This window comes from Suncus etruscus, chromosome 12 (genome assembly GCF_024139225.1).
Source record: "Suncus etruscus isolate mSunEtr1 chromosome 12, mSunEtr1.pri.cur, whole genome shotgun sequence".
Taxonomy (NCBI): Eukaryota; Metazoa; Chordata; class Mammalia; order Eulipotyphla; family Soricidae; genus Suncus; species Suncus etruscus.
Genome location: NC_064859.1, coordinates 51,996,574 through 52,023,860, shown reverse-complemented (window position 1 = coordinate 52,023,860; position 27,287 = coordinate 51,996,574). Strand labels below are relative to the sequence as shown.

At 48.4% G+C, this 27,287-nt stretch overlaps 1 protein-coding gene across 1 annotated transcript; it reads right to left on the bottom strand.

Moving 5' to 3' along the window:
- Positions 1-140: 140 nt before the first annotated feature.
- Positions 141-27,154, bottom strand: ELMOD3 (ELMO domain containing 3). The gene is made up of 12 exons (XM_049784937.1): positions 27,073-27,154; positions 23,652-23,939; positions 18,006-18,080; positions 16,938-17,007; positions 11,034-11,102; positions 9,033-9,124; positions 7,882-8,005; positions 7,495-7,617; positions 4,490-4,620; positions 1,405-1,481; positions 1,139-1,266; positions 141-785 (listed from the first exon to the last, which is right to left on the bottom strand). Exons 2-12 carry the CDS (start codon positions 23,703-23,705, stop codon positions 592-594), a joined length of 1,137 nt encoding a protein of 378 aa, XP_049640894.1. The 5' UTR covers positions 23,706-23,939; positions 27,073-27,154; the 3' UTR covers positions 141-591.
- Between the last annotated feature and the right edge of the window lie 133 nt (positions 27,155-27,287).

Here is a 27,287-nt window from a genome sequence, read left to right as displayed (position 1 = left end):
AAACTACCGGAGGTTATGGCCTCTATCTTCTCCATTGGCCAAAAACAACTGCACTGCAAGGACCCAGCCAAGCACCCAATTCTATATGGTCCACAGCAGAGCAAGGGAGTGGTGATCTGCTGCCAGCCCCTGCTCTGCTTCCACCAAGACCTTCTTCCTTCAAATTCTCTCATGCTTGCGCCCTGAGATAGGGGAAGCCTGGAAACACCACAGCCAGGAAGGTGCAATTGGGCTGCATGGGCTTGGAAATGCCTCTGCGCAGGGCCGCGTGGAGCCTCCAGAGGGCGCTCTTCTCCCTCATGTTCTTCAGTCTCCCTGAGATGAGCTGAAACTGGGGTGAGCTGCCGAGCTACCAAAGTCAGAGTCCTCCCAGCTCTGGAGGCATGTGGGGGTAGGGTGGGGGAGTGGGATGGGGTTGGGGTGAACCAGGTCATGGCCTGAATGTCTCAGTCTCCCCAGGCCAGGCCCAGGAGCATTCTACAGCACTTTCTATGGCAGGGACTAGAAGAGGCATGGCTGGCCTGGATGCGCACTGCTGCGGGCCCCAGTCCCGCCTGGCCACCTTCCTATAGCTTCTGCTTCTAGATGCAGTCAGATAAGCCTGCCTTCTGTGGAGGGCAGCTCACACACCCCAGTGAAGGTGAGATCTTTGGAGTGGGAGGCTGGCAGCCTGTGGCACTTCTGTGCCCCCAGCAGGGAGGCCTGGCCCTGCGACACCCCATCCAAGTAGATCTCCAGAGTCTTGAGCAGCCGCCGGGGGCTCTTCTTGGCCAACACTTCCAAGTCTGGAACAGAGACAGGGCAGAGGGCTGAGGTGGTCAGGGTCACCCACATAGCAACTCAGGGGGGGCGCCCATGGCCCAGGAATCCCCAGACCCTGTGGGGGATGAGGGAAGAGAAGGGGTCTGAGAAATGGAGAATGCATGAGAGGGCGGTAAGGAGCTGGGCAGCTTCCAGGACACAGACTCCCCTGGCCAGAACAGTCTTGACTCTGGTTTAGAAACAAGTCCAAAGTGGAGGCGAAGGCCCAGGAAAGGATGGTGGGAGACAGATGTGGAGGCTCCAGGGGCCTGTGGTGAGGTCCCTGGGGCTTGGGGTGGGACCCTGGAAGACCAGGACAGGCACCCGGCACACGCACCTTTGAGGACGAAGCCCGAGTCGGAGATGGTCTTCTGCCCCGTCCTCCAGACGTGCGCGAGGCGGAGGAATGTGGCCGCGTAGAAGCTGTTGACCACAGGGAAGACCTGCCGCTGCCGGTTACACTCCCTGCAGGGGTGCGTGTCCCTCAGTCATGGCCCAGTTCCGGCCCCCATCCCGAACCTTCTGAGGTCAGGATGTCGAGGAGAAATGGGCTGAGAGGACACGGCAGGGGCTGGAGGCAGGCGAGTGGGGTACATGACACACCTGGAGAGACACTCCTCTCGTAGGGCCTGTACCGTGATGCGGGTTATGTTCACGGACATCAGACAGAAGGGGAATTGCTGGAAAGACAAGCACCAAGTTAGAGGGGCCATTGCATTCACCTGCTTCCCATCTACCTCCACTCATAGTGGCCTGTGGGCCTTTCAGACCCCAGAATGCACAGGCAGCACAGTCCACTGATGCTTGTTGTCAGTCCCATTAGTCCCTTCCTCCCAACTGACAGGTGAGGGAACAAACCAGCGACTAGAAGGCACTTTCATAGTGGTACCAAGTCATAAAGGCTCTGCAGCCAGGATTCCAGCTGCAGCTTTGGCAGTGGTTACCTGATTCCTCAAAAGCACTTGGGGAGGAAGAAACCAAACCAGTCTTTACTTGCTGGTTTTCCCACTTTTCCTGACACAGAAGCCTGAGAGGCCACAGTGTGGCTCAGATCCCACAGTGTGAGGTGTAGGGCCATCACTTAATTTTTACAAAGGCAAAACCCTTTTCTGTTTTTTAGAGTCAGTCACTATTTACTGGCTTTCCAGAGAAGGAAGATCCTTCTGACCATGACGGTAGAACTAATAAACCTCCTAGTATAGCAGCATCAAGCCATGATACTGTCAAAGTAATATGTCATATATATACTGAGAGTACAGCGAGCCCATAGGACTGATTCTTGAGCACAGAGCCAGGAGTGATCCCTACATGTAGAGCCAGCAGTAAGCCTTGATCACTGCAGATGTGGTCCAGAAACCAAACCCAAACTGTTAAGATCCCACTGCTGAACTGGTACAGCTAAAGTGACTCAGTGACTAAGATTCCCTGCAGTTGCTGGTACACTACTATCATAAAAGAATCTCTGCAAGAGGACACGTGGCTGACCCAGGACAGACCTCAGTTTGATCCCTGGTGTCCCATATGGTCCCCCAAGTCAGTGCAAAGCCAGGAGTAACCCCTGAGCATCACCGGTGTGGCCCAAAAATCAAAACAAACAAAAAAGATCACAGAACTTGCCACCATTCTTTACAGGTTTGTTTTGGAGCCACACCAGCAGTGCTCAGAGCTTACTCCTGGCTCTGCCTTCACGAATCTGTACTGGTGGACTCGGGATTGTATGAGGTGCTGAGCATGTACTCACGTTGGCTGCATATATAGTAAAGGCTGTACTATCACTGTCTCATTGCCACTATTCTTAAAAAAAAAATGGTGGGGCTGGAGCAATAGCACAGCGGTAAGCACATGCCTTGCATGTGGCCAACCCAGCATCCCATATAGTCCTCCGAGCCTGCCAGGAGTGACTTCTGTTTTCTTTTTTGTTTTTGTTTTTGTTTTTTTATTTTTGGTTTTTGGGTCACACCCGGCGGTGCTCAAGGATTACTCTTGGCTGTCTGCTCAGAAATAGCTCCTGGCAGGCACGGGGGACCATATGGGACACTGGGATTTGAACCAACCACTTTTGGTCCTGGATTGGCTGCTTGCAAGGCAAACGCCGCTGTGCTATCTCTCTGAGCCCAGGAGTGACTTCTGAACACAGAGCTAGGAGTAACCCCTGAGTGCCTCTGGGTGTGGCCCAAAAACAAAAAAACTAAAAAAAAAAAGGAGGGGGAGGCAGAGAGATAGCATGGAGGTAGGGCATTTGCCTTGCATGCAGAAGGATGGTGGTTCAAATCCCATAGGGTCCCCTGAGCCTGCCAGCAGTGATTTCTGAGCATAGAGCCAGGAGTAGCCCTTGAGCACTGCTGGGTATAACCCAAAATCCAAAAGAATTTTTGCCACACCAGATAGTGCTCATGGGCTATTCCAAGCTCTGTGCTCAATGGTCCCTCCTGGAGCTCAGGGGACAATATGATACCATGGAAGGAACATGGGTTCCTGCATGTACTCTGTCCCCAAAAAGTCCTGAGCACTGCCAGGAATGATCTTTGAGTACAGAGCTAGGAATAAAGCTGAGATCACAGCTGACTGATCCTCAAAATACCTCCATCCCCCAAATCAACTCACTTTAAATAAAAGTTATCATAGCCTATCAAGGCTCGACATCTTGCGCCTCTATTGATCATTTCTGGTTTTGTTTTGGGTTATACCCAAGGTTCCTTCCTGAGAAGTATGTGCTCCAAACTTTGACCTTGTTCCCCATTGCGCTCTTCCTCCTAACCCTCCGCATGCCAGACACACGCCTTTCTCAGGACCTTTGCTCCAGCTGCTGGTTTCAGCTGCCAAAGCTTTTGCCCTAGATGAACACTTGGCTGACATCCTTACCCCCTCCAAGACTTGGTCTAAAGACTTTAGCCTGCCAAGAGCTACGTGGCTGCTCTATAAAACAGCTTCTCTCCTTTTTCATGTTCTCACCCTACTTCTTCTTCAGCATTTCTCCCTTTTTGCCATACCCTAATCTCTTTGTGCTTATTGTCTTATCAGCTCTACTACCAGAATCTTTGTCAGTTTTGCTTGTTGCTGTACCCTGAGCACCAAGTGTGATGACACAGGCACGTTGACTAAGTCTCTAAGTCACTAAGGGGACAGTGAGTTCCAGGTGCTGTGAGTATGGCAGGTAATAGGTCACAGCTGTCCCCTAAAGGAGGCTGCTGCCTCCATTTGCTGGAAGCCAAACCCACCCACAGCTAAAAGCCTGGGCAGAGACCTGAAGTTCCGGAAGCCACTTCTGGCCTGTCTATCAGTCAATGCCACAGAGAACCCTGAGAGGTAAATTTCTCCAGGGACATAGTCAGCTCTCCTCCTTCTGGATCTGGAGAATCCACGGATGAGGAAGGGGGTTCTCTGGGGGAGGGGCCAGAGCTGAAACACAGACACCCCAGTGGTGCTTCTGCACAAACCGACCACCTGCCTCCTAGATGCCCACTTCAAGGAGTGCAGGTCTGAGGAGTAGCACCTGCTTGAAGTGCACATGAATGAACACTGGAGCACAGAGCCTACACTGGTCAGGTGAGTGTGAGGGGTGACACCCAGTTGCCTCAATTGTCCCAGAGATCCCAGCAAAGGAGCTACCCATGAGGCCTCTGGGATGCTCAGCACCCTTCCACCTTCCACCACAGCCCTCTCTGCTGGTGCCCCCCACAGAGCTCACCTGAATGTGGTGATGCGACAAGCGGAAAATCTCCTGAGCCATCAGCAGGGTCTTGGAGTCCATCACCAGGTAGAGCAGATGCAGGAGGGCCAGGAAGCCTGCACCTCTCAGGTCTGTGCCCGGGTTCGCTCCTGGAACAGGAACCATGAGGACACTGAGGCTGGGGGAGCAATGAGGCACAAAGGCCCTGCTCCCCAGGGTTCTCAGGACCTGATTATAAAAAGGGATCAAGATTGCTCAGGAGTCATAAATTGCCCCTTAGCTACTCACCCCCCAACCGATCAAAAAAAAAAATAAAAGCAAAACTTTGAAATAAATTTATCTTTTTTTTAAGTTTTTGGGCCACTCCCTGCGACACTCAGAGATTATACACTCACACTCTGGTCACACTCTGAGGCATTCAGAAATCACTGCTGGCAGGCTCTGGGGATCATATGGGATGCTGGAGAGTGAGCCTATGCAAGGCGAATGCCCTACCCACTGTGCTCTCACTCCAGTCCCATGAAATCTTTAATTTCTTTTTAGGTCACACACTCATGTTTGATCCCCAGCATCCCATATGGTCCCCTGAGCCCACAAGGAGTAATTCCTGAGTACAGAGCCAATAGAAAATCCTGAGCATTTTTTTGGGCCAAGTAGTGTTATCTCCCATTTAAGGAAAGCACACACCAGATGTGGTTTTTTTCCTTCCCTGGTGCAGTGCCTTCCTCCAAAAGAATTATTTGCCAAAAGGCCCGCTTAGCAAAGTCAATCATTTGACCCTTTGCGTGGATTATTGGCGGTAATTCCAACATGGCTGTAACATTACATTTTTCTCTTTATTTGGCCACTATAGAAATCCAGCCTCAGCTTTCCTACAAAGAAATGTCAGTACCAAAAACCCGCCAAAAATTCCCTGCTGGCTAGTTCGTATAACCTGGCGCCAGCAGCTTGTTTTTCTGAGTTTAGCTCTATGATGGTAAACAATTATTTCCGCTTTCTCCCCATAAAGGTTCTCGGACCCTACGAAGATTCTGCTTAGGGACGCTAACACGTCTGCAGCAAAGTAGGACCCAAAAACACAAATTAAAAAAGAAATTATTTAGAGAAAAATGGGGAAGACTGGGGCTGGAGAGACAGCATGGAGGTAGGGCATTTGCCTTGCATGCAGAAGGACGGTAGTTCAAATCCCAGCATCTCAGGTCCCCTGAGCCTGCCAGGAATGATTTCTGAGCTTAGAGCCAGTAGTAACCCCTGAGCGCTGTTGGGTGTGACCCAAAATCCAAAAAAAAAAAAGGGGGGGGGAGACTGAGTTGGAGCAATAGCACAAGTAGGGTGCTTGCCTTTATGCAGCTGACTTAGGTTCAATCCCTGGCATTCCATATGTTCCCCTGAGCCCCACCAGGTATGATCCAGAGGGCAGAGCCAGAAGTTAGCCCAGAGCACCACCAGATATGTCTCAAAAACCAAACAAAAGAGAGACACATATGTTTAAAAGAGAACCTGGGCTTCTCCAGGAGAGAAAATGCTATCTCATATAATTTTTTTTTTTTTTTTTTTTTTTTTTTTGGTTTTTGGGCCACACCCGGTGACACTCAGGGGTTACTCCTGGCTATGCACTCAGAAGTCGCTCCTGGCTTGGGGGACCATATGGGACGCCGGGGGATCGAACCGCGGTCCGTCTCCTAGGCTAGCGCAGGTAAGGCAGGCACCTTACCTCCAGCGCCACCGCCCGGCCCCATATGATTTTTTTTTTTTATCTCATATGATTTTGAAGAAAGAGTAGCACAAGGTAAAATAAACACGGTAAAGTCACTGTTTTCCCTCAAAAAAATAAAGTAATGTAGAACAGAGCCAGGGATGTGACTCAGTCGAAAGCATCTACTTTACATGCACAACGTCCCAGGTTTGACTCCTAGAATGGCAAAAAACAAAAAAAAAATTACATAGACATAAATATTCATATACTTTATCAAGAAAAAATTTGCATCTATGGGGCCAGAGAGATAGCATGGAGGTAAGGCATTTGTCTTGCATGCAGAAGGATGGTGGTTCGAATCCCGGCTTCTCATATGGTCCCGAGCCTGCCAGGGGTGATTCCTGAGCATAGAGCCAGGAGTAATCCCTGAGCACTGCTGGGTGTGACCCAAAAACCAAAAAAAAAAAAAAAAAAAAATTCCAACTATAAAGAAAGAAGAAATATGGGGCCGGGCGGTGGCGCTGGAGGTAAGGTGCCTGCCTTACCTGCGCTAGCCTAGGAGACGGACCGCGGTTCGATCCCCCGGCGTCCCATATGGTCCCCCAAGCCAGGAGCGACTTCTGAACGCATAGCCAGGAGTAACCCCTGAGCGTTACCGGGTGTGGCCCAAAAACCAAAAAAAAAAAAAAAAAAGAAAGAAGAAATAAACTAGATTCCAGATAATCTTTTTGTTTGTTTGTTTGTTTTTGGTTTTTGGGTCACACCCAACAGTGCTCAGGGGTTACTCCTGGCTCTACGCTCAGAAATCACTCCTGGCAGGTTCGGGGGACCATATGGGATGCTGGGATTCAAACCACCATCCTTCTGCATGCAAGGCAAACATCCATGCTATTTCTCTGGCCCCAAGATTCCAGATCTTATTAAATTTTTTATAGTACTTCCTGAAAAATAATAAGAAAATTCTCGGGCCCAGAGAGATAGCACAGCGGCATTTGCCTTGCAAGCAGCCGATCCAGGACCAAAGGTGGTTGGTTCGAATCCCGGTGTCCCATATGGTCCCCCGTGCCTGCCAGGAGCTATTTCTGAGCAGACAGCCAGGAGTAACCTCTGAGCATCGCCGGGTGTGGCCCAAAAACCAAAAAAAAAAAAAAAAAAAAAAAAAGAAAATTCTCTCTCCACTTTAGCTCCTGGTCGAGTCCCACCAAATAAGCTGGCTTGGCCCAGAGCATTTGTGTCAGTTGCTCTGTCCTCTGCAGCACTGGGGTAACAGGAGGCAGGACACCAGCTCTCACTCACAAGCAAAGAAAGATGGTGGCCCCCTTCTTACCCTGAAAGCCCAGGTCCTCCCAGTGGTCTCCGAGAAGAGCACAGTCGTACTTGGAGCCGGTGAGCTTCTTGTAGATGGTCTGCAGGACTCGGCCGTGCAGTGGGTCCTGATTGTCCAAGCCACCTGCCCCCAAACACACCCAGGTCTCCATTGGTGCCTCAGTGGGAGGGCCCCTCACTTCTTCGGATGGCTCCACCAAGACAGATTCAGCTTTCTGAGCACAGCCAAGGTGGACATATGCTCTGTCCTGCTTGTCTTTCTTGGTTTTCACTCCCCACACCTTAGTATAGAGCAGGTAGGAGACCTGGCTTGGCCTTGGCAATAGGTGGGCAAGCTGAACTTGCCTGCCTACATGCCTAGCCCTGCCATGGATGCCAAAGCACTCACACTGGGCGATGGTCAGGACCAAGTCCCTTTCTTCATGGAGGCCCTGGTGGAGTTTGGGAGGCCCAAAGAGGCGGTGCCGGAGGGCGGCGAGCCCAGTCCTTCGGATGGTGGGCTGGATCCTTTGCTGGGGAGAGAGTTGAGGGGACTAGGCTGAGCCCTGAGTTCACCGCCCTATTGATTACCCTCAACAAGGCTTGGTCAAGGAGCCATTTGGAAGAAAGAAGTGATTTCCCCAACTAACTGGTGGGTCTCTGGACCCTCTGCAGAAGCTGTGAGGACTCATCTGGCCCTGGATTCTTTCTAGGTAGAGCTGTACCCAGCACAGCCATTAGTGGTCTGTTTGGGCCTGTGGACTTTTCAGAACTAGCAGTTCTACTGCTTCCCAAGGAAGCTGGATATGACCAGCCCCAGGGAACCCTTCCTGCTATCATCTGAGAAATGCTTGTCCAGGTTTCCAACCTGGCCTGTTTCTGTCTTTTGTAGGACTATCTTACTTCTATCTGCAAAGGCTATAAATGATTAAATCTAACAACCCTTCCAACTTCCAGTCTAGCAAACCTGTGAGGAAGGGAAGGTCGCAGGGTGTGATCTTAAGTCAGATGCTTCAGTAGGGGCCAGAGCCTTTGGTCTACCCAGGGTACTAGTGGTTGCATTGACTGATTTTGCTCCCTGTCCATAGGACTGAGAATTCTCCCATTAGATTGGTTTCCAGGTCTCTGGGTCCTATAAATCAGCCTCTCTCTTAAGCCAGGTTTTAAGCTGAAGGTAAGGAGTCACACTCATCAAAACTTCCTTCTGGCCCATTCCAGAGAGAAGGGAATTGTGCCGACTTCCATTTGGCTTCCATTTTCCCCAGGAACCCTCCTTTTCCAATCTGTATTTTCAAAATCCCCAAGCAGCTTCTGTCTGGTTCCTGGAGGAAGAAATGGAAGATTGCCCTACTCTGACCGGAGTACTAATTTCTGTATGAATGTACCCCCCCCCCCAAATTGGGGAACATGATACCACGAGTTCCCACATGAAGCTGGGCTCCTTGGTCACATAGTGTCCTCAACAGAAACTACTGCCTGGCTTGTCCAGGCCCCTATTCTGACGGGACAGAGGCCTGTCTTCTGAGAAGAAACCCTAGTAACCCCACCTAAACTTCCTACCTTGAAGGAGGAGAGGTCAGTGGTCTGGAAATGCTGCAGGGCTTCACTGAAGGACACCAGCTGCCCAGGCTGGCCAGAGCTGGCTGGATCCCCTGCAGGTAGAGCAGATGCGGCGGCCTTTGAAGTGGCAGCAAGGGTTCAGGGCAACTGCAGCCAGGCACCCAGTCTTGACATCAGGAATACAGTTTTCCAGGGCCACCCCTTCAGACTGGGCTCATCAGAGGTTTGCCAGATGACCTCCGTGGTGAGCAGGGAGGCTCTGGTCTGCAGGGGACCCTTGAACCCCACTGCCCAGAAGAGAGAGCCAGGGTAATATTCCACAGTTATGTCTAGAGAACCTTCCTAATTCTACCCAGTGCTTGCCCTGTCCTCGACCCCAGCTCCATGGGAATCGGTTAACAGCTGATAGTATAGTAGTGATGCTTCATACACAGGCCCCTAACGTCCCTCCCAGAGGCTGATGGGGGTTCAGGTGAGAGGGTGCTACTGACTTCTGAAAGGACAGGAGACAATTTCTTTTTTTTTTTTTTGGTTTTTGATTTTTGGGTCATACCCGGCGGTGCTCAAGGGTTACTCCTGGCTGTCTGCTCAGAAATAGCTCCTGGCAGGCATGGGGGACCATATGGAACACCGGGATTCGAACCAACCACCTTTGGTCCTGGATCGGCAGCTTGCAAGGCAAATGCCGCTGTGCTATCTCTCCGGGCCCAGGAGACGATTTCTTTCTTTTCTTTTCTTTTTTTTTTTTTTTTTTGGTTTTTGGGTCATACCCGGCCGCACTCAGGTGTTGCTCCTGGCTCTACACTCAGAAATAGCTCCTGGCAGGCTCAGGGGACCATAGGGGATGCCGGGATTCAAACCATCATCCTTCTGCATGCAAGGCAAACGCCTTATCTCCATGCTATCTCTCTAGCCCAGGAGACAATTTCTATCCTGTCTTAGAGCCTTCCAGAAAATAGAATCTACCCTCTTCTCCAGGTACTTCTTCTTCTTTTTTTTTTTTTGAAATTCAATCGCATTTATTTTTCTTACACAGAATCAGCGGAGTCAAGACCAGTTGATGGAGTTGCACAGGACTTTCCCTCTCCACGAAAAACATGCTTCATATCACAAAATGAAGTACATTTGTTTTGGAGTTAAATGTATGTTAGGGAAACAGTCTCCGTCAATCCCCCATTATCCCAGTTAGTCTCCATTTTCCCTTTGGAACAGCTTATTTTTTCTCTCTCATCAATATCACACTCACAGGAGCAGCTTGTTCAAGAGCTCATAAGAACCCAACTGCTCGCCAGCTGTACGTTGTCCTCTCCCATCACCTTTGCAGAAAGCTTTCCTCCATTTCCTGTGATTCCCTATCTTGTGAAATCGGTCCCCAAAAACTGTTATTTCAAATCCTAAGTACTATTGTGAGGGCCCGGAGAGATAGCACAGCGGTGTTTGCCTTGCAAGCAGCTGATCCAGGACCAAAGGTGGTTGGTTCGAATCCCGGTGTCCCAGATGGTCCCCCCGTGCCTGCCAGGAGCTATTTCTGAGCAGACAGCCAGGAGGAACCCCTGAGCACTGCCGGGTGTGGCCCAAAAAAAAAAAAAAAGTACTATTGTGAAACACTACCCATGACTTAGATTATACAGCATTGCAAATATGTTCTTGGCCAAGTATTTATGTCCAGGAAAGTATTTTATCAGGAAAAAACAATCTTGAAATTATTATTATTTATATGAAATTATTAGAGGTTTTTTTGTTGTTGTTTGTTTGTTTGAGAATTCCCTCAGCAATGCTCAGGGCTTACTCCTGGCTGCCTCCAGGTACTTCTTTACTCAGCAAACCAGCTCTTTCCTTCTCTGCCCTCACTGCCCAGTAGAGCTCCCCCATTCCTCTCTCAGATAGGTGGCAGCTGCTCCCCACTCACTCCCATTTCCTCCAGGAACAGCCTGTTCTGCCTGCCATCCTTGTGCCTCAGATGGAGCCATGTGCAAGGTGTCTGTAGCCAATCCCAGATACCTGGCTCTGGCAGGATGCTGTCCACAGACTCCCATTCTTCCTGGGCTCTGAGGACCTCAGTACTCACAACTGCAACAGAGAGAAAAGGAGAGAAATTTTGAGAGACACTCAGCCTGGTGGCACCCTGTTCATACAGTTGCTAAAGGGACCTTTCCAGGGCCGGAGAGATAGCACAGCAGTAGGGCATGTGGCCTACCCAGGACAGATCGTGGTTCAATTCTCCATTTCCCATATGGTCCCCTGAGCCTGCCAGGAGCGATTTCTGAGCACAAAGCCAGGAGTAACCCCTGAGCACTGCTGGGTGTGGCCCCAAAATAATAAACAAACAAATAAATAAAGGGAGCCTTTCCAGAGGCAGATCTGAGGCACCCCTCTAGGCCTTGACCCTAGGGACTCACTCTTTTTTTGGGGGGGGGTCATACCCGGCAGCGCTCAGGGGTTACTCCTGGCTCTATGCTCAGAAATCACTTCTGGCAGGCTCGGGGAACCATATGGGAAGCCGGGATTCAAACTACCATCCTTCTGCATGCAAGGCAAATGCTCTACCTCCATGGGCCCTGAGCTTGCTAGAAGTAATTCCTAAGTGCAGAGTTAGGAGTAACTCCTGAGCAACACCAGGTGTGGACTAAAATAAAGAATAAAAATAAAATAAAAACCCAGACTTCAGAGCAGCGTCAAATCTGAATCCTTCTTCCCTCTCGAGCTCTGTGGCTTTCCCTTCTCTGATACCCTGGCACTGGTTGCTCTCCTACAGAGAGTACCCCAGGATCCTGTGGGTCACTGATTCACTCATCCTGAAGGTGCTTCCTATCTGGAAGCCTTCTCTGACCTTACTGAAAGCAACAGAGCTGCTCTTTGGATAGTGCACCCTTCCTGCCTCTCCCACTGCATTGGGAGTTAAGTGATGGCAGAGTCCAGCACCTGAGGGAGACCTGACATGTGTGAGATGCTCAACGAATGACTGATGAGTGAATAAATGAAAGCACACGAAAGGGAGAAAGTGGAGAAGAAAAGGGCCCGGAGAAATAGCACAGCGGCGTTTGCCTTGCAAGCAGCTGACCCAGGATCTAAGGTGGTTGGTTCAAATCCCGGCGTCCCATATGGTCCCCCATGCCTGCCAGGAGCTATTTCTGAGCAGATAGCCAGGAGTAACCCCTGAGCACCGCTGGGTGTGGCCCAAAAACCAAAAAAAAAAAAAAAAAAATTTGAGAAGAAAAGCAGTTTGGGGCCAGAGCCATAGCATAGCCGTAAAGGAACTTGCTTTGTACATGGCTGACCTGGGTTTGATCCCAGGCATCAGCATCCTGTATGGTATCACCTGGAGTGATTCCTGAGTGCAGAGCCAGAAATAATCCCTGAGCATTGCTCAGCTGTAGCCCAAACAAAATAAAACGGGGCCGGAGAGAGAGCATGGAGGTGGGGTATTTGCCTTGCATGCAGAAAGACGGTGGTTTGAATCCCAGCATCCCATATGGTCCCCCGAGCCTGCCAGGAGCGATTTCTGAGCGTAGAGCCAGGAGTGACCCCTGAGTGCTGCTGGGCATGACCCCCCAAAAAAAAACCCCAACAAAAGAAGAAAAAAGGAAGGAAGGAAGGAAGGAAGGAAGGAAGGAAGGAAGGAAGGAAGGAAGGAAGGAAGGAAGGAAGGAAGGAAGGGAGGGAGGGAGGGAGGGAGGGAGGGAGGGAGGGAGGGAGAGAGGGAGGGAGAGAGGGAGGGATGGAATGATGGAATGATGGAATGATGGAGGGGTAGGGGAAGGAGGGAGCGAAAGAAAAGCAGTTTGGTTCTCTGTAAGATGACACCCAGCTATCAACCCCAAAAGTGTTCCCCATCTTCCTCTTTCCCATAAATCTCTCTTTTGGTATGTAAAAGCCCACCTGGATTATTCAACCTTCCCCTTCCTGGTATTAGGAATATAATATCCTTGACCACATTAAGATAGGTTTTGTTGTTTTATTTTTTTGGGGGGGGGAAGGCAACCTGTGTAATATCTCATCCACCCAAGGACCCAACCAGAATGTAGACCCTAGAGCCATGTAGCTGAGGTGCAGCCTCTCCACTGCACACTGCACTGACTGGATTGTTTTTGGTAGTTCACTGGACCCTCAGCACTCACTCCCAGAAACATAGTGAGGTTGGTGTAACTCTATAGCTGCGAAGAGTAGTGGGAAGAGGTCAGTACATATCAGTCAGCACCACCCACACTGCATGGGGCACAAAGGCAGCAAGTAGATAAGACCCAGGTCCTGAGTCTCAGGAGACCTTGATAAAAGTCCATTTTGCAAGGATCCAACTCGTGTCTGGAGGAAGCCATGAGCATAGGGATTCCAATTTACATACATCAAGGAACTAGAGAAAACAACCTTGGAAGGTGAAGGTAATACAACTTAGCTCTGGCATGCGGTGACCTCAAAGAGAGGGACAAAGCATGAACAAAGAGTAGCGTGGTCTGGTGGGACGAATGTGCTCTATAGAGGCAGCAAGGAGCTGTGTCACCTTCATCCCTTCGCCTACTCTGGCGGCGCCAACTCAGAGCCTCCCTTGAGTAATTGGATCAGTCTCTAGCTAACAAGCAAGTGAGATTGTGAGTCAGGAGGATAAACCTTGCCAACAAGTAAGCAGGACTTTGCTGGGACAGCATGTTAAGAAACAGTACAAAGGTCTCACCAACCAACACAGTCACAGGTCATAGGGAATATCAGGGCCACTTTCCTTTTGGAGTCAGGTAAACAACTTCCACCTCCTGTCAGGTAAACAAACTCATTTGCCCTGAAGAACAGGTCGTACTTCAATTCATACATTTCAATAAATTCAATATATATACTTCAATACATAATTCAGTTCTTCGGCCATACTTCAATTCACAAGAGTTAGGGACCTTTCTCCTTTTTCAGCTGCCTCTGCTTTGGCTCTCCTCAATGATTCATATGGTAAAGAGCTTTGTTTAACCTAGTCGTTTAAATTGGCTGAGAGCCAGGTGAAAAATGGGCCCTCTTTTAATACAATAAAAAATATCTAGCAATCAAATACCAGGTGCCACAAATACAAAATATTTGGGCACTTAGGCAAATTGTCTAATTAGTATTAGATTTATCTAAAACAAACTTCTACAAAAAGAGATGTTACAGATATCCAAATAATATTCTATATTAGATGTATTAGAGTTCTGTTTTACTATTATTATTATTTGGGTTTTGGGCCACACTCAGTGGTGCTCATGGATTACTCCTGGCTATGGGCTCAGAAATCGCTCCTGGCTTGGGGGACCATATGGGACGCTGGGAGAATTGAACTGAAGTCCATCCTAGGTTAGCCACATGTAAGATAAATGCCCTACTGCTGCACCACCACTCTGGCCCCTAGAGTTCTATTTTTTTTTGGGGGGGGGCCACACCCGGCGGTGCTCAGGGGTTCCTCCTGGCTGTCTGCTCAGAAATAGCTCCTGGTAGGCACAGGGGACCATATGGGACATCGGGATTCGAACCAACCACCTTTGGTCCTGGATCGGCTGCTTGCAAGGCAAACGCTGCTGTGCTATCTCTCCGGGCCCTAGAGTTCTATTTTTAAAATCTCTCTATTTTAAGTCAGAGAGAGAGAGACAAACGCAGAATGGTCTCACTCATCTATGGGTTTTAAGAAAAATGAAAGACATTCTTGCAATAATAATTTTCAGACACAAAAGAGAAAAGAGCTGGAAGTTCCAGCTCACCTCAGGAAGCTCACCACAAAGAGTGATGAGTTTAGTTAGAGAAATAACTACATTTTGAACTGTCCTAATAATGAGAATGTATGAGGGAAATGGAGAGCCTGTTTAGAGTACAGGCAGGGGTCGGGTGGGGAGGAGGGAGATTTGGGACATTGGTGATGGGAATGTTGCACTGGTGATGGGTGGTGTTCTTTACATGACTGAAACCCAAACACAATCATGTATGTAATCAAAGTGTTTAAATAAAAAAAAATCTCTCTATTTTCAGAGAATCTATTTTCTGTTTGTAGAATTTTCCTTTTTTTTTTGGAGGGGTCACATCCAGCAGTGCTCAGGGTTACTCCTGGCTCTACGCTCAGAAATCACTCCTGGCAGGTTCAGGGGACCATATAGGATGCTGGGATTCGAACCATCGTCCTTCTGCATGCAAGGCAAATGCCTTACCTCCATGCTATCTCTCAGGCCCTTCCTTTTTTTTTTTTTTTTTTGGTGGGGGCACACCTACTAATGCTCAGGAGTTACTCCTGGATCTGCACTCAACCATATTTCAGTGGGGGAGAGGGGGGAATAAAACCTGGGTCAGGCACAAGCAAGGCAAGCACCCTACCTGATGTAGTATCTCTTGGGTCCCCTTAGTGTACAAAATTAAAAAAAAATATATCAATGAGCACTCATAAAGATTCCTATTCTGTGTGCTGAGCAGTTTACATTTGCTTTTAACCTTCCTAAAATCCTGCAGCTCCCTTCACAAAAGTTCTGATGCAGTCCCAGTTCTACAGATAAGAAAGTGAAGGTCCGGGCCTGAGCGCTGCCGGGTGTGACCCAAAAACTAAAAACAAATAAATAAATAAATAAAAATGAAAGTGAAGGTCTGCAAGGTCTGCACATTACAGCTAATGGGAGAGAGCAAGGTTTTGAGCCAGAGAACCTGATTGCAGAGCCAAGGGCTTCTAAAAAAGGGTAGTGTGTAAGAAGTCAGTAAGTGGAATGAATGTTGATAAGGCAGAAAAAGAACCATGGGAAGGAGATAAAATAGGATATTTTTTTTTTCTCTCAAAGCCTTTTCACCTATAGTCTCTTTTTATCTTTTTTTTTGGTTTTTGGGCCACATTCAAGGGTTACTCCTAGTTATGTGCTCAGAAATCACTCCTGGTATAAATAAAGATTTTTTTTTTTTTTTTTTTTTGGTTTTTGGGTCACACCCGGCAGTGCTCAGGGGTTATTCCTGGCTCCAGGCTCAAAAATTGCTCCTGGCAGGCACGGGGGACCATATGGGGCGCCGGGATTTGAACCAATGACCTCCTGCATGAAAGGCAAACGCCTTACCTCCATGCTATCTCTCCGGCCCCCAAGATTTTTAAAAAAAGAAATCGCTCCTGGCTTGGTGGACTATATGGGATGCTGGGGGATCAATTGCAGTCTGTCTTAGGTTAGCGAGTGCAAGGCAAATGCCCTACCACCTGTGCCACAGCTCCAGCCCCTCTTTTTTTAAAAAAAAAAAAACTTTTTTTTAATGATTGTATCCTTGGAGAATAAAGATGGTATTATATTTTCCCTGGAGAGTCAAGCACTCTATGATTTACACAAAGGCATACAGAACACCACAAGAAGACTCAGAATCAGGTGGTTCTGACTTCTAATCCAGGTTGATTCTATCGAATTCTCCTAGAATGAGTAACAAACCGGAGGCCAGATTGATAGTGTTACAAGTAAGGTGCGTTGCATGTGGTTGATTTGGGTTGGTTCCTGGAACCCCATATGGTCCCCTGAGCCTTGTCAGGAATAACATCCCTCTCCCTGAGCAGGAGAAGGATGAGGGAGGAGAGAAGAGTAAAAGGAAAAAGAGGAATGAGAGAAAGAGGGGAGAGAAAAGTGCGAGGGGAAGAGGGAGGAGAGGAGGGAGGAGGAGAAGAGGGGGAAGGAGAAGAGGGAGGAGAGGAAGAGGAGAAGGAGAAAGGAGGAGAAAGGAGGAGGAGAAGGAAGAGGGGAAGAAGAAGAAGAGGAAGAGGAGAAAAGGGAGGAGGAGGAGGAAGAGAAGAGAGAAGAGGGAGGGGAAGAGGAAGGAGGAGGAGAAGAGAGAGGAGGAGGAGAGGGTGGAGGAGAAGGAGAAAGGAGAAGGAGGAGGAGAAGAGGCAGGAGAAGAGGGAGGAGGAGGGGGAGGAAGAAGAGGAGGAGGCAGCTACCAGGGTAAGCTTACCATTTGGGTCCCATCCATTGGCTTTGCTTGTCAGCGCCTGGAGGATGCTGTGGTTCTTCAGTTCACAGATCTGTAGGAGCAGAAGCCTGTCGAGTAAGGCAGAGCCCATCCCAGCCCCGGACGGACTCCCCACCCCGTCACAGAAAGTGTCTTTGAAACTGGACACCAGAAAGATCTAGTCTTCCAAAGGGACTACTTAAAAACATCACAGTCAAGAGTGGCTGGAGAGAGCTAGAGTGATAGCACAGCAGGGAGGATGTTTGTCATACATCCTATCAGAATTTGGTCTCCCAACCAACCAGGATTTGGTCTCCGGCATCCCACTGGTCTCCTGAACCTCACTAGGAGTGATTCCTGAGCACAGAGCCAGGAGTAACACTTGAGTATTGCTGGGTGTGACCCCAAAATAAAACAAAAAGAGTGGCTGGAGAAACAGTACAGGGGTAAAGCACTAGCTACTAGCTACAATTGCCTATGCAGTTCAATCACTGCCACCATCAGTAGTCCCTGAACACTATCAGGGGTCACTTTTGAGCACAGTCAGGAAGAGTCCCTGCCTCACCCCCACTGTTAACAAACATCTTAAATTCCAGTTATGGTGGAGATGTGGGGTGATGTGCAAGACAAGTGAATATCTTCCTTCACTAGTAAAGAAACAACAATTATGGAGAGATAGCACAGCAGTAGAGCATTTGCCTTGCAAGCGGCCAACCCAGGACTGACGTTGGTTCGAATCCCAGCATCCCATATGGTCCCCCATGCCTGCCAGGAACGATTTCTGAGCACAAAGCCAGGAGTAACCACTGAGCACCACCAGGTGTGACCCCTCCAAAAAAAATAAAAAAGAAGAAGAAACAATTCACCTTGCAGCTGAAGGCCTTTGCTATTCCCACTGTACTGTAAATTCTGCTTCATTAGGACAAATGATCTTATTAGATAGAGGTGGTTTTGCCTGTTGAAACCCCTCATCCCTCCTCCTGAGGGCAAGTTCCCCAGGGTCCAGCACCACTTAGCAGCAGCCACAATAACACTGACAAGAGGAATGGGGGATGGGAGGTTGATACATACGGGGATCCCTCGGAAAGCCAGAAAAGGTTTGTCGTTCTTGTCTTGTGATGAGAACCCAGCAGACATGCTTTCAGCCTGGAAGATAAACCAGTATCAGCATCTCAGGTACACCTCAGTTCCCCAAAGATGGCAGCTTAAAAGTTCTACCTTTCCTCAGTATTACTTAAATAAAATAAAAAGATGAGCACCTCAGAAGTCAAATGCAAGGACTATTTCCAATAAAAACTTCCATTTGATCTAGACCTGAGAAAGATGACAGGGGCCTGCAGGACAGTACCATGAGGAGGAGCATTTGTCCCGCATGCAGCTTACCTGGTTTTGATCCTGGCACCCCATATGGTTCCCTGAGTTCAGGATAAACTTTGAGCACTATGGGTTTGGCCCAATACTCCACACACACAGTGGACCGAATATATATATTATTTTATCATTCATAATTAAATTTTTTTTTGTTTCTTTGGGCCACACCCAGCAGCACTCAGGGATTATTCCTGGCTCTGCATTCAGAAATCATTCCTGGCAGGCTCAGAGGAGCATATGGGATACTGAGGATTAAACTCGGGTCATTCTGGGTGGGCTGCGTGCAAGGCAAACATCCCACTGCTGTGCTATCTTTCCAGCTCCAGGCACCATAATTTATAAAACATTTAATTAACATATATGCTTGTTGGAGGCAGGAAATGGCTGAGTGGCTTTAAAACAGCCAAGCAGAAAGCAGTAAGGTCAATGCCAGTAGCACTGCCTATGCCAACACGGCCAAGTCACCACACATCTCCGGATCTCCAGTAAGGAGGAAGCAAGCCAACATGTTTGTCACTGAAGACACTATTTCCAGAATCATTTCCAAGTAAGCGGTAGTGGGAAGAGCACCAGAAGGGCACTTGCTTTGCACAAGTGAAGCCCTAGGCGCGGTTCCTGGCCCCACAATACCAGGAAAACCATTCTATTGACTAATGATCTGCAAGTCTGTCTCCAGCAGCAGAAAAACTGGGTGGCTGGAAAACAGGGCAGGAAACAGTTTTTTCACTGTCTGCACATTTTCCATACTTTCTGAATGTTTGTTGTGGTGGAGCCACAGATTAAGCTCCTGTAAGTGAAGGTTGTGCCCTATCACTGAGTTATAGCCCTGGTCCTGTAATTAAAATAATTTGAACCATATGAATATAATACTTTCTTTTGAGGGCCAGAGCAATAGCACAGTGGTATGGCATTTGCTTGCATGCATTTGCCTTGCTCGCCATCCCATATGGTCCGCCAAGCCTGCCAGGAGTGATTTCTGAGCACAGAGCCAGGAATAACCCCTGAGCACTGCTGGGTGTGTGTGGCCCAAAAGCCACACACTTAACACTGAGAAGGCTTAACAACAATGACCTGCTTACGGGACAGGTCTTTCTCTATTGCCCCTTAATTGTGAGGTGAAACTAGAGGATACTCCACATCAGCCTGACTTCAATGTAGGTTGTGCAGATTCCAGGATCTTTAATACAGAAACCTGATGCCAACAATAGAGACTGGTGAAAAATAAAACTGTATTGGCACTACAGACAATGACTTGGATTAAATAAACTAGTTTGCCTGGAGCCTAGATTTGGTCTTATGCCAGGAAACTTTAGGGGTAGGGTCTCCTTGTATTTAGACCAAGGCTTTTCCTTTCCATGTCCCCCATATTTTGGTGGGCCTATGCAAACAATATTTACCACTCTAACACCATTTTTACTGTGTTCTTTTGACTCTAACCCTTAAAAAAAAAACCTTAAACTTTTGATGTTAACTTAAACTAATATGCATGTGCATGAAAATATAAAAAAAATACTATGCCTTCAATGTTTAAGGAGTCACATAAATCTCATGGCTTTAGATTGCTTTGTGTACTGCTAAGAAATTTTGGGGCCCAGAGAGATAGCACAGTGGCGTTTGCCTTGCAAGCAGCCGATCAAGGACCAAAGGTGGTTGGTTCGAATCCCGGTGTCCCATATGGTTCCCCACCCACCCACCCCTTCCCCCCGTGCCTGCCAGGAGCTATTTCTGGCCCAAAAACCAAAAAAAAAAAAAAAAAAAAAAGAAATTTTATAATGTACTACAACCGGGGGACTTGTGGACAAAGTAATTGTACATGGGTTCTGCCTTATTTTTCTTAATGTTCTTTGACTGTAAGTTCAATATTTAGGCGCCAGCAAGGGGATTTCTTTTGAGAACTCTGTTTATGGGCGATTGTCCTTCCACTGTAACTTTACCTTCTCCTCTTTGCATCATTGTTCTCATAACTAAAAATTAAAAAAAATTAAAAAAAATTTTTTTTCTTTGATGCCACAGATAGAATCCAGGACATCACACAGGCAAAGCAAGTGCTGTACGTACTGCTGAGTTACATCCCCCAGTCAACTTCTCTTTTTTTTTTTTTTTGTCACACCCAGCGGTGCTCAGGGGTTACTCCTGGCTGTCTGCTCAGAAATAGTTCCTGGCATGCACAGGGGACCATATGGGACACCGGGATTCGAACCAACCACCTTTGGTCCTGGATCGGCTGCTTGCAAAGCAAACGCCGCTGTGCTATCTCTCTGCCCCCACCCAGTCAATTTTTTTAAAAGAAATAAAGGTCGGGTCGGCGAGGTGGCGCTAGAGGTAAGGTGTCTGCCTTGAAAGCGCTAGCCAGGGAAGGACTGCAGTTTGATCCCCCAGCGTCCCATATGGTCCCCCCAAGCCAGGGACAATTTCTGAGCGCTTAGCCAGGAGTAACCCCTGAGCATCAAATGGGTGTGGCCCGAAAAAACAAAACAAAAAAAAAGAAATAAAGGTCATGGGGCTGGAGAGATAGCATGGAGGTAGGGCATTTGCCTTGATGCAGAAGGTCAGCAGTTTGAATCCCGGCATCCCTAAGGTCCCCTGAGCCTGCCAGGAGCGATTTCTGAGTGTGGAGCCAGGAGTAACCCCTGAGCGCTGCCGGGTGTGACCCAAAAACCAAGGGGAAAAAAAAAAGTAATAAAAGTCAGGAAGACAGCTCAAGTTTTGAGCCACAGACCTAACATGCATGAGGACCTGAGATTAATTTCTGGCACTGCCTAAGAGGAAGGGAGGGAAAGAGGACAGAAGAAGGGAAGTGGGGAGGTAGAAATAAAGGAAAAGAAAAATTCAAAGGTCACCCCATCAAAAAATGGGGGAAGAGATGAAGAAAAATGCTTAAAGAAGACATGCAGGGGCCGTAGAGATAACATGATGGTAGGGCATTTGCCTTTCATGCAGAAGGACAATGGGTTCGAATCCCGTTTCCCATATGGTCCCCCGAGCCTGCCAAGAGCCATTTCTGAGCATGGAGCCAGGAGGAACCCCTGAGCGCTGCTGGATGTGACCCAAAAAATCCAAAAAAGAAAAAAAAAAGAAAAAAAAGACATGCAGATGCCCACTTAGCTGATAAGCTACCAGGTGATGGGCTGCATGCATGTGAAGTGAAGGTACCTGTTCGAGTGAAGATGGAAGGGATGGAGGAGACACCACAGTGACCACAGAGCTGGAGCCATAGTACAGCGGGTAGTGCGGTGCTTACCTTGCATGTGGCCATCCCAGGTTCTATCCTCATCACCCCATATGATCCCCCAAATCCTACCAGGGATGACACAAAACAAGAACAAAAATACCAAAGAAACAAAAAGTAAAGTGACTTCAGAGCCAAGAGGGAGTATAAGAAATCATGGAGTGAACCCAGGAGGCTCCCATCAGGACCACCACAGACAACCCCACCTTATCCACCATTTCCTCTGGAGGGCCTGGGGTATGTGTATGAAACAGATCCCCAGAACAACCTCATTCTCCTTCCATTTCAGTTCAAGAAGAATGAAATGGTGTCGGTAGCAGACATTTCCTGACAAGAATCTAGCCAAAAAAATGATCACTTGGTTCCCTGCATCGTTCCTTCACTAGTGAAGGAAACCACCTGGCCTTCAGTCACGTTGGTGCCCACTTGAAGCCAACGCATTTGTTGTCAGTTACCCCTGAGTGCCTGGAAGGACCCTCTTCCTCTCACCAGGAGCAAGAGCCTGTGCCCATGTCCTTCTGACTTTCAGTTCCTTTTGTTGTGCTGGAAGAGTATTTTTCTTAAACTCAAGCTAATCTAATTGCTTGAAAAATAAGCTACCAGGAAAGATAATTGACTCAAAGGTGAACAGAAGCTTCTAAAAATGCAACAGAGGGGCCGGCAAGGTGGCGCTAGAGGTAAGGTGTCTGCCTTGCAAGTGCTAGCCAAAGAAGGACCACGATTCGATCCCCTTGCATCTCATATAGTCCCCCAAGCCAGGGGCAATTTCTGAGCGCTTAGCCAGGAGTAACCCCTGAGCATCAAATGGGTGTGGCCCGAAAAACCAAAAAAAAAAAAAAAAAAACTTAAAAAAAAAAGAATGCAATAAAACTAAATTGAAGTGGTTTTTTTTTTAATATTTTTTTGAGAGAGGGAGGAAGAGGGAGGAGAGAGAGAAAAGGAGAGAGAGGAGGAGAGGGAGAAGGAGGGAGAGGGACGGAGAGGGAGAGAGAAAAGAGTGACAGGAAGAGGGAGAGAGAGGGAGAAAGAGGGAAGAGAGGGAAGGAGAGAGAGAGAAGGAGAGGGACAGGGAGGGAGAAAGAGGGAGAGAGAAAGGAATGACAGGGAGAGGAAGAGAGGGAGAAGGGGAGAGAGAGAGGAAGGAAGGAAGAGAGGTAGGGAGAAAGAGAAAGGAAGAGAGGGATAGGGAGGGGAGAGAGGGAAAGAAAGAGGGAGAGGAAGAGAGGGAAAGGAGAGAGAAAGGATCAGGAGAGAGGGAGGAGAAAGGGAGGTAGAGAGCGAGAGGGAGTTTTTCCCTATAATGAAGTTTTTTGTTTGTTTTCGGGTGACACTCGGCAGCGCTCAGGGGTTACTCCTGGCTTTACACTCAGAAATTGCTCCTGGCAGGCTCAGGGGAGGGACCATATGGAATGCTGGGATTCGAACTACCATCCTTCAGCATGCAAGGCAAACACCCTACCTCCATGCTATCTCTCCGGTCCTATAATGAAGATTTTAAGTCAACATTTTCTTCCTTTATTCCTTTGGTGCTGGGAAATTGAACCCAGGGCCTTGTACATGGTGAGCCATACCCCAGTCTCCCTCTCCTTTGGTAAACATTTCTTTTTTTTTTTTTTTTTTTTTTTTGGTTTTTGGGCCACACCCAGCGGTGCTCAGGGCTTACTCCTGGCTGTCTGCTCAGAAATAGCTCCTGGCAGGCACAGGGGACCATATGGGACACCGGGATTCGAACCAACCACGTTTGGTCATGGATCGGCTGCTTGCAAGGCAAACGCCGCTGTGCTATCTCTCCGGGCCCTGGTAAACATTTCTTTTTTTTTTTTTTTTTTTTTTTGGTTTTTGGGCCACACCCGTTTGATGCTCAGGGGTTACTCCTGGCTATGTGCTCAGAAATCGCCCCTGGCTTGGGGGAACCATATGGGACGCCGGGGGATCGAACCGCGGTCCTTCCTTGGCTAGCGCTTGCAAGGCAGACACCTTACCTCCAGCGCCACCTACCCGGCCCCTGGTAAACATTTCTAATGCCCCTTCCCTTTCTCTTGATAAATCCAGACTTATATTAATGATAGCTCTCAAGGAATAATTACCTTCCTTGCCAAATAAAAGTGCTTGCTTACCTGTTCATCTCTTGATTCTTTCTCAGTATGGAAAGAGCAAGATTTTTCACTCATGGCTCAGAATCATTTGTTCAAGTGACCTTTGTCCTGGGGCTCAGAGATGAATTTAATTGGGTCTAAGCGTAGAAGCAATGAGGAGAGCCAGAGATCCAACTGCTCTACCTCTGTCTTCCTTCTTGGCCATCATTCAGACCAATAGCAAGAAAACAATCCCTGTGGGCCATCACCAGGGTGAAGGAGTTTCCATGAGGACTGAAAGAAGTCCCTCAGGTCTCGGAGGACTCAGACCTGTTTCAAAGAAGAAGAAAAAAAAATTAAGATGGTTTTCATCGCTCAATGGGTTTTTTTGAGAAAATCTATCTTAAAAAATTGTTAAGGGGGGGCCGGAGAGATAGCACAGCAGCGTTTGCCTTGCAAGCAGCCGATCCAGGACCAAAGGTGGTTGGTTCGAATCCCGGTGTCCCATATGGTCCCCCGTGCCTGCCAGGAGCTATTTCTGAGCAGACAGCCAGGAGTAAGCCCTGAGCACCGCCGGGTGTGACCCAAAAACCAAAAAAAAAAAAAAAAAAAAAAAAATTGTTAAGGGTCAGAGTGATAGCATAGCAGAAGGGTGTTTGCCCTGCACATGGCTGACCCAGAGAGTCCCGAATTCGATCCCCAGCATCCCATAATGTCCCCCTAGCCTGCCAGGAGCAATTTCTGAGTGAAGAGCCAGGAGTAACTCCTGAGCACCACCGCGTGTAGCCCAAAAACAAAAAAAAAAAAAAAAAAAAAAGAAAAGAAAAGAAAAGAAAAAATCATTAAGTAGATGCAAAATGATGCCAAATAAATAAGCTAAATGCCAATCTCGTACAACTCTGGCTGCTGGCTGGAAAGAAGGGGGATTGTGCTGGAATGGAAAGGGATTGCCAGGGTCCAGGAGGCTCCACTGTGAGTGGAAACTACTGCCATCCGGGGCAGCTAACCACCTCAGGGAGGCTGACCTACAGTCCCAGAGAGGTGGTCTTAGTTGAAGGACTCAGTTTTGTTAGGCCTCAGATACAGGTTTAAAACTGGGAGTAAACTGGGGGTATCTGGCCTGGAGAGAGACACATTAGGGTTTCTTGCCTTGCCTGTAGGCTTTCCTGATTTGATCCCATGATCTGCTGAGCACAGGTCTAGGAGTAAGCCTGTGCACCACCAGAAATGGCCCACAAATCTCCAAACAAAACAAAACAAACCCCAAAACTGGAAACATTGAATAGTAGTAGATCTAATTCTTGAAATAAAAAATGTCACACAATGCTTTCTCCAGTTACCATCAACAGTGGACAAATCAGTTGTGGAGCAGCCAGTGGGCTAACTAATAGTCAATATGGCTGCCTTTATGTCTTTCATCTAACTAGGGAACTGGACATCAGGAATACCAACCACAACAAAACTGTGGACACATGGCTTTCACACACATAGGCAGTCCCCCTTCACAGATGCAGCCAATTTAGTAAGGGAAAAGCCTATCTTGGTGGGACTCTCAGAATCCAGCAACCAGCAACAATGCCGTAGCCATGCAGTGAGATGTACTGAGCCCTAACATAAAAGTAGGGGCCAGAGCGATAGCACAGAGGGTAGGGAGCTTGCTTTGCATATAGCCCACCCAGGTTCAATCCCCACATCCTGTATAGTCCCCCATATCAGCCAGGAAAGATTCTTGGGCTCAGAGCCAGGAGTAACCCCTGAGCACCACTGATATGGCCCCAAAACAAAAAGGCCCAGAGCACCTCCTGGCTTGAGGTGGAACAATTGGCTGGCTGCCACTTAACAGAGAGAGCACGGCTTTTGCATCACTGTTCCTATGGCCTCTGGGGTCTCAGCATTCGCCTCCTTTCTGTTACCCACAGATATTCAACAACCATGAACACATGAGTCAACCTCAGTAGGCAACAGGCAGGTGCAGTGGGAGCATCCTGGTAAATCTCTTCTGTAAACTGTGAAATGAATCACAGCACAGATGCATGGCTGCTTTACACGGCTTCCTGACACATTCTGGATGCAGAGGCTGGGACTTCACTGGGGGCTCTTTCTGTGCCAGAGAAAGAAATAAACAACATGGGGGCCGGAGTGATAGTATAGTGGGTGTGGTGTTTATCTTGCAAAGGCAGAGAGATACCTGGGTTTGATCCCCAGCAAACACCACCAGGAGTGATTCCTGAGTGCAAAGTCAGGAGTAAGATTGAGCACTGTAGGGTACAACAATCCCTTCCTATCCTACTCTCCCAAAAAGAAAAGAGCAACAGCAGCCAAATGAGCAATGCTAAGAGCTATACAGTCACCAAAAATTTCATTAGATTTGGACCTAGAAAAGATGATCTACAAATCAAATATTCAATGGTGATGAGTCTAGACAGGCAGGGGTCCTCAAACTTTTTAAACAGGGGGCCAGTTCACTGTCCCTCAGACCATTGGAGGGTCTGACTATAGTAAAAACAAAACTTATGTACGAATTCTTATGCATACTGCATATATCTTATTTTGCAATGGAGAAACAAAACAGATACAAATACAATATGTGGCCCGCGGGCCATAGTTTGAGGACCACTGGCTAGAGCTATCGTACTGTGGAAAGAGCATTTGCCTTGCATGTACCTGGTATCCTATATAGTCCCCAAGACTGCCAGGAGTAATTTCTACAGAATCTCTGAGCATTAACAGTGTGGCTCAATATCCATTAAATTTTGTTTTCAATGGTGCACTCTCTTTAGGCCAGGAATCACATGATGGGATAGTTTTCTGGAGCTTAAACTCTCTAGGAAAAAGGAATTTACTTTAGAAAGGCTGGAGGGTGGAGGGGTGGGTAGGTAGGGCGCTTACCTTGCACAGGCCTACCTGGGTCTGATTCCCAGTATCCCAGGTGGATCCCTGAGCACTGCCAGGAGTCATTCCTGAGTGCAGAAGAGGAGTAACCCCTGAACACCACCGAGTGTGGTCTCCCAAAAAACAAATGACTAAACTTAGAAGCCAAGCAATGCTCAAAGCTTAAAATACAAATTCATACAAGGTGATAAGTGTCTCTCTAATCTTTTCCTTCAAGTTTGTCCCTAACCAAGGGGCCAAAACACACTCAGCCAGAGGTCTGGGAGTACCATCAGCCCCTCCCAATCAGTCCTGCGCCCCATCTGCAGGACTCAGTGCTGGAACGCACCGCTGTCAACAGAGATCTGAGTCCTCTGAGGTGCCCAGGCACCCCGAAACCGGACGGAGGTGGGAACTAGGGGTTGGGGAAGCAGATTGCCTAGAGCGACCCCCAAAGTCAAGTCTCCGTCTCGCCGTGGGGAAACTGGGTTTTGCAGCTCTCAGTCTTGCCGCAGCCCGGGTCGGTCAGTTGCACCCCACATCGCCCTGTCCGGACCCCCCGAGATTTGGAGGATGCTCAAGAACTACCCACCGCTCTCCCGAGCAGGATCTGGGTACCACCCTTCTCTCCGCGCAAGCGCACTGGTCACCGCCGCCGCGCATCTTGGGAATTGCCCGTCTCCATCCTGGCTTCACTCTGCCCGACCTACGGCGAGCCGGAAGGGCCCATCTGCGCCGGAGTCCGGGCTGACTGTCAAACGCGCTCCTAGCCAATCAGTGCTCGGCGGTCTCCGCCTCGGCCCGCTA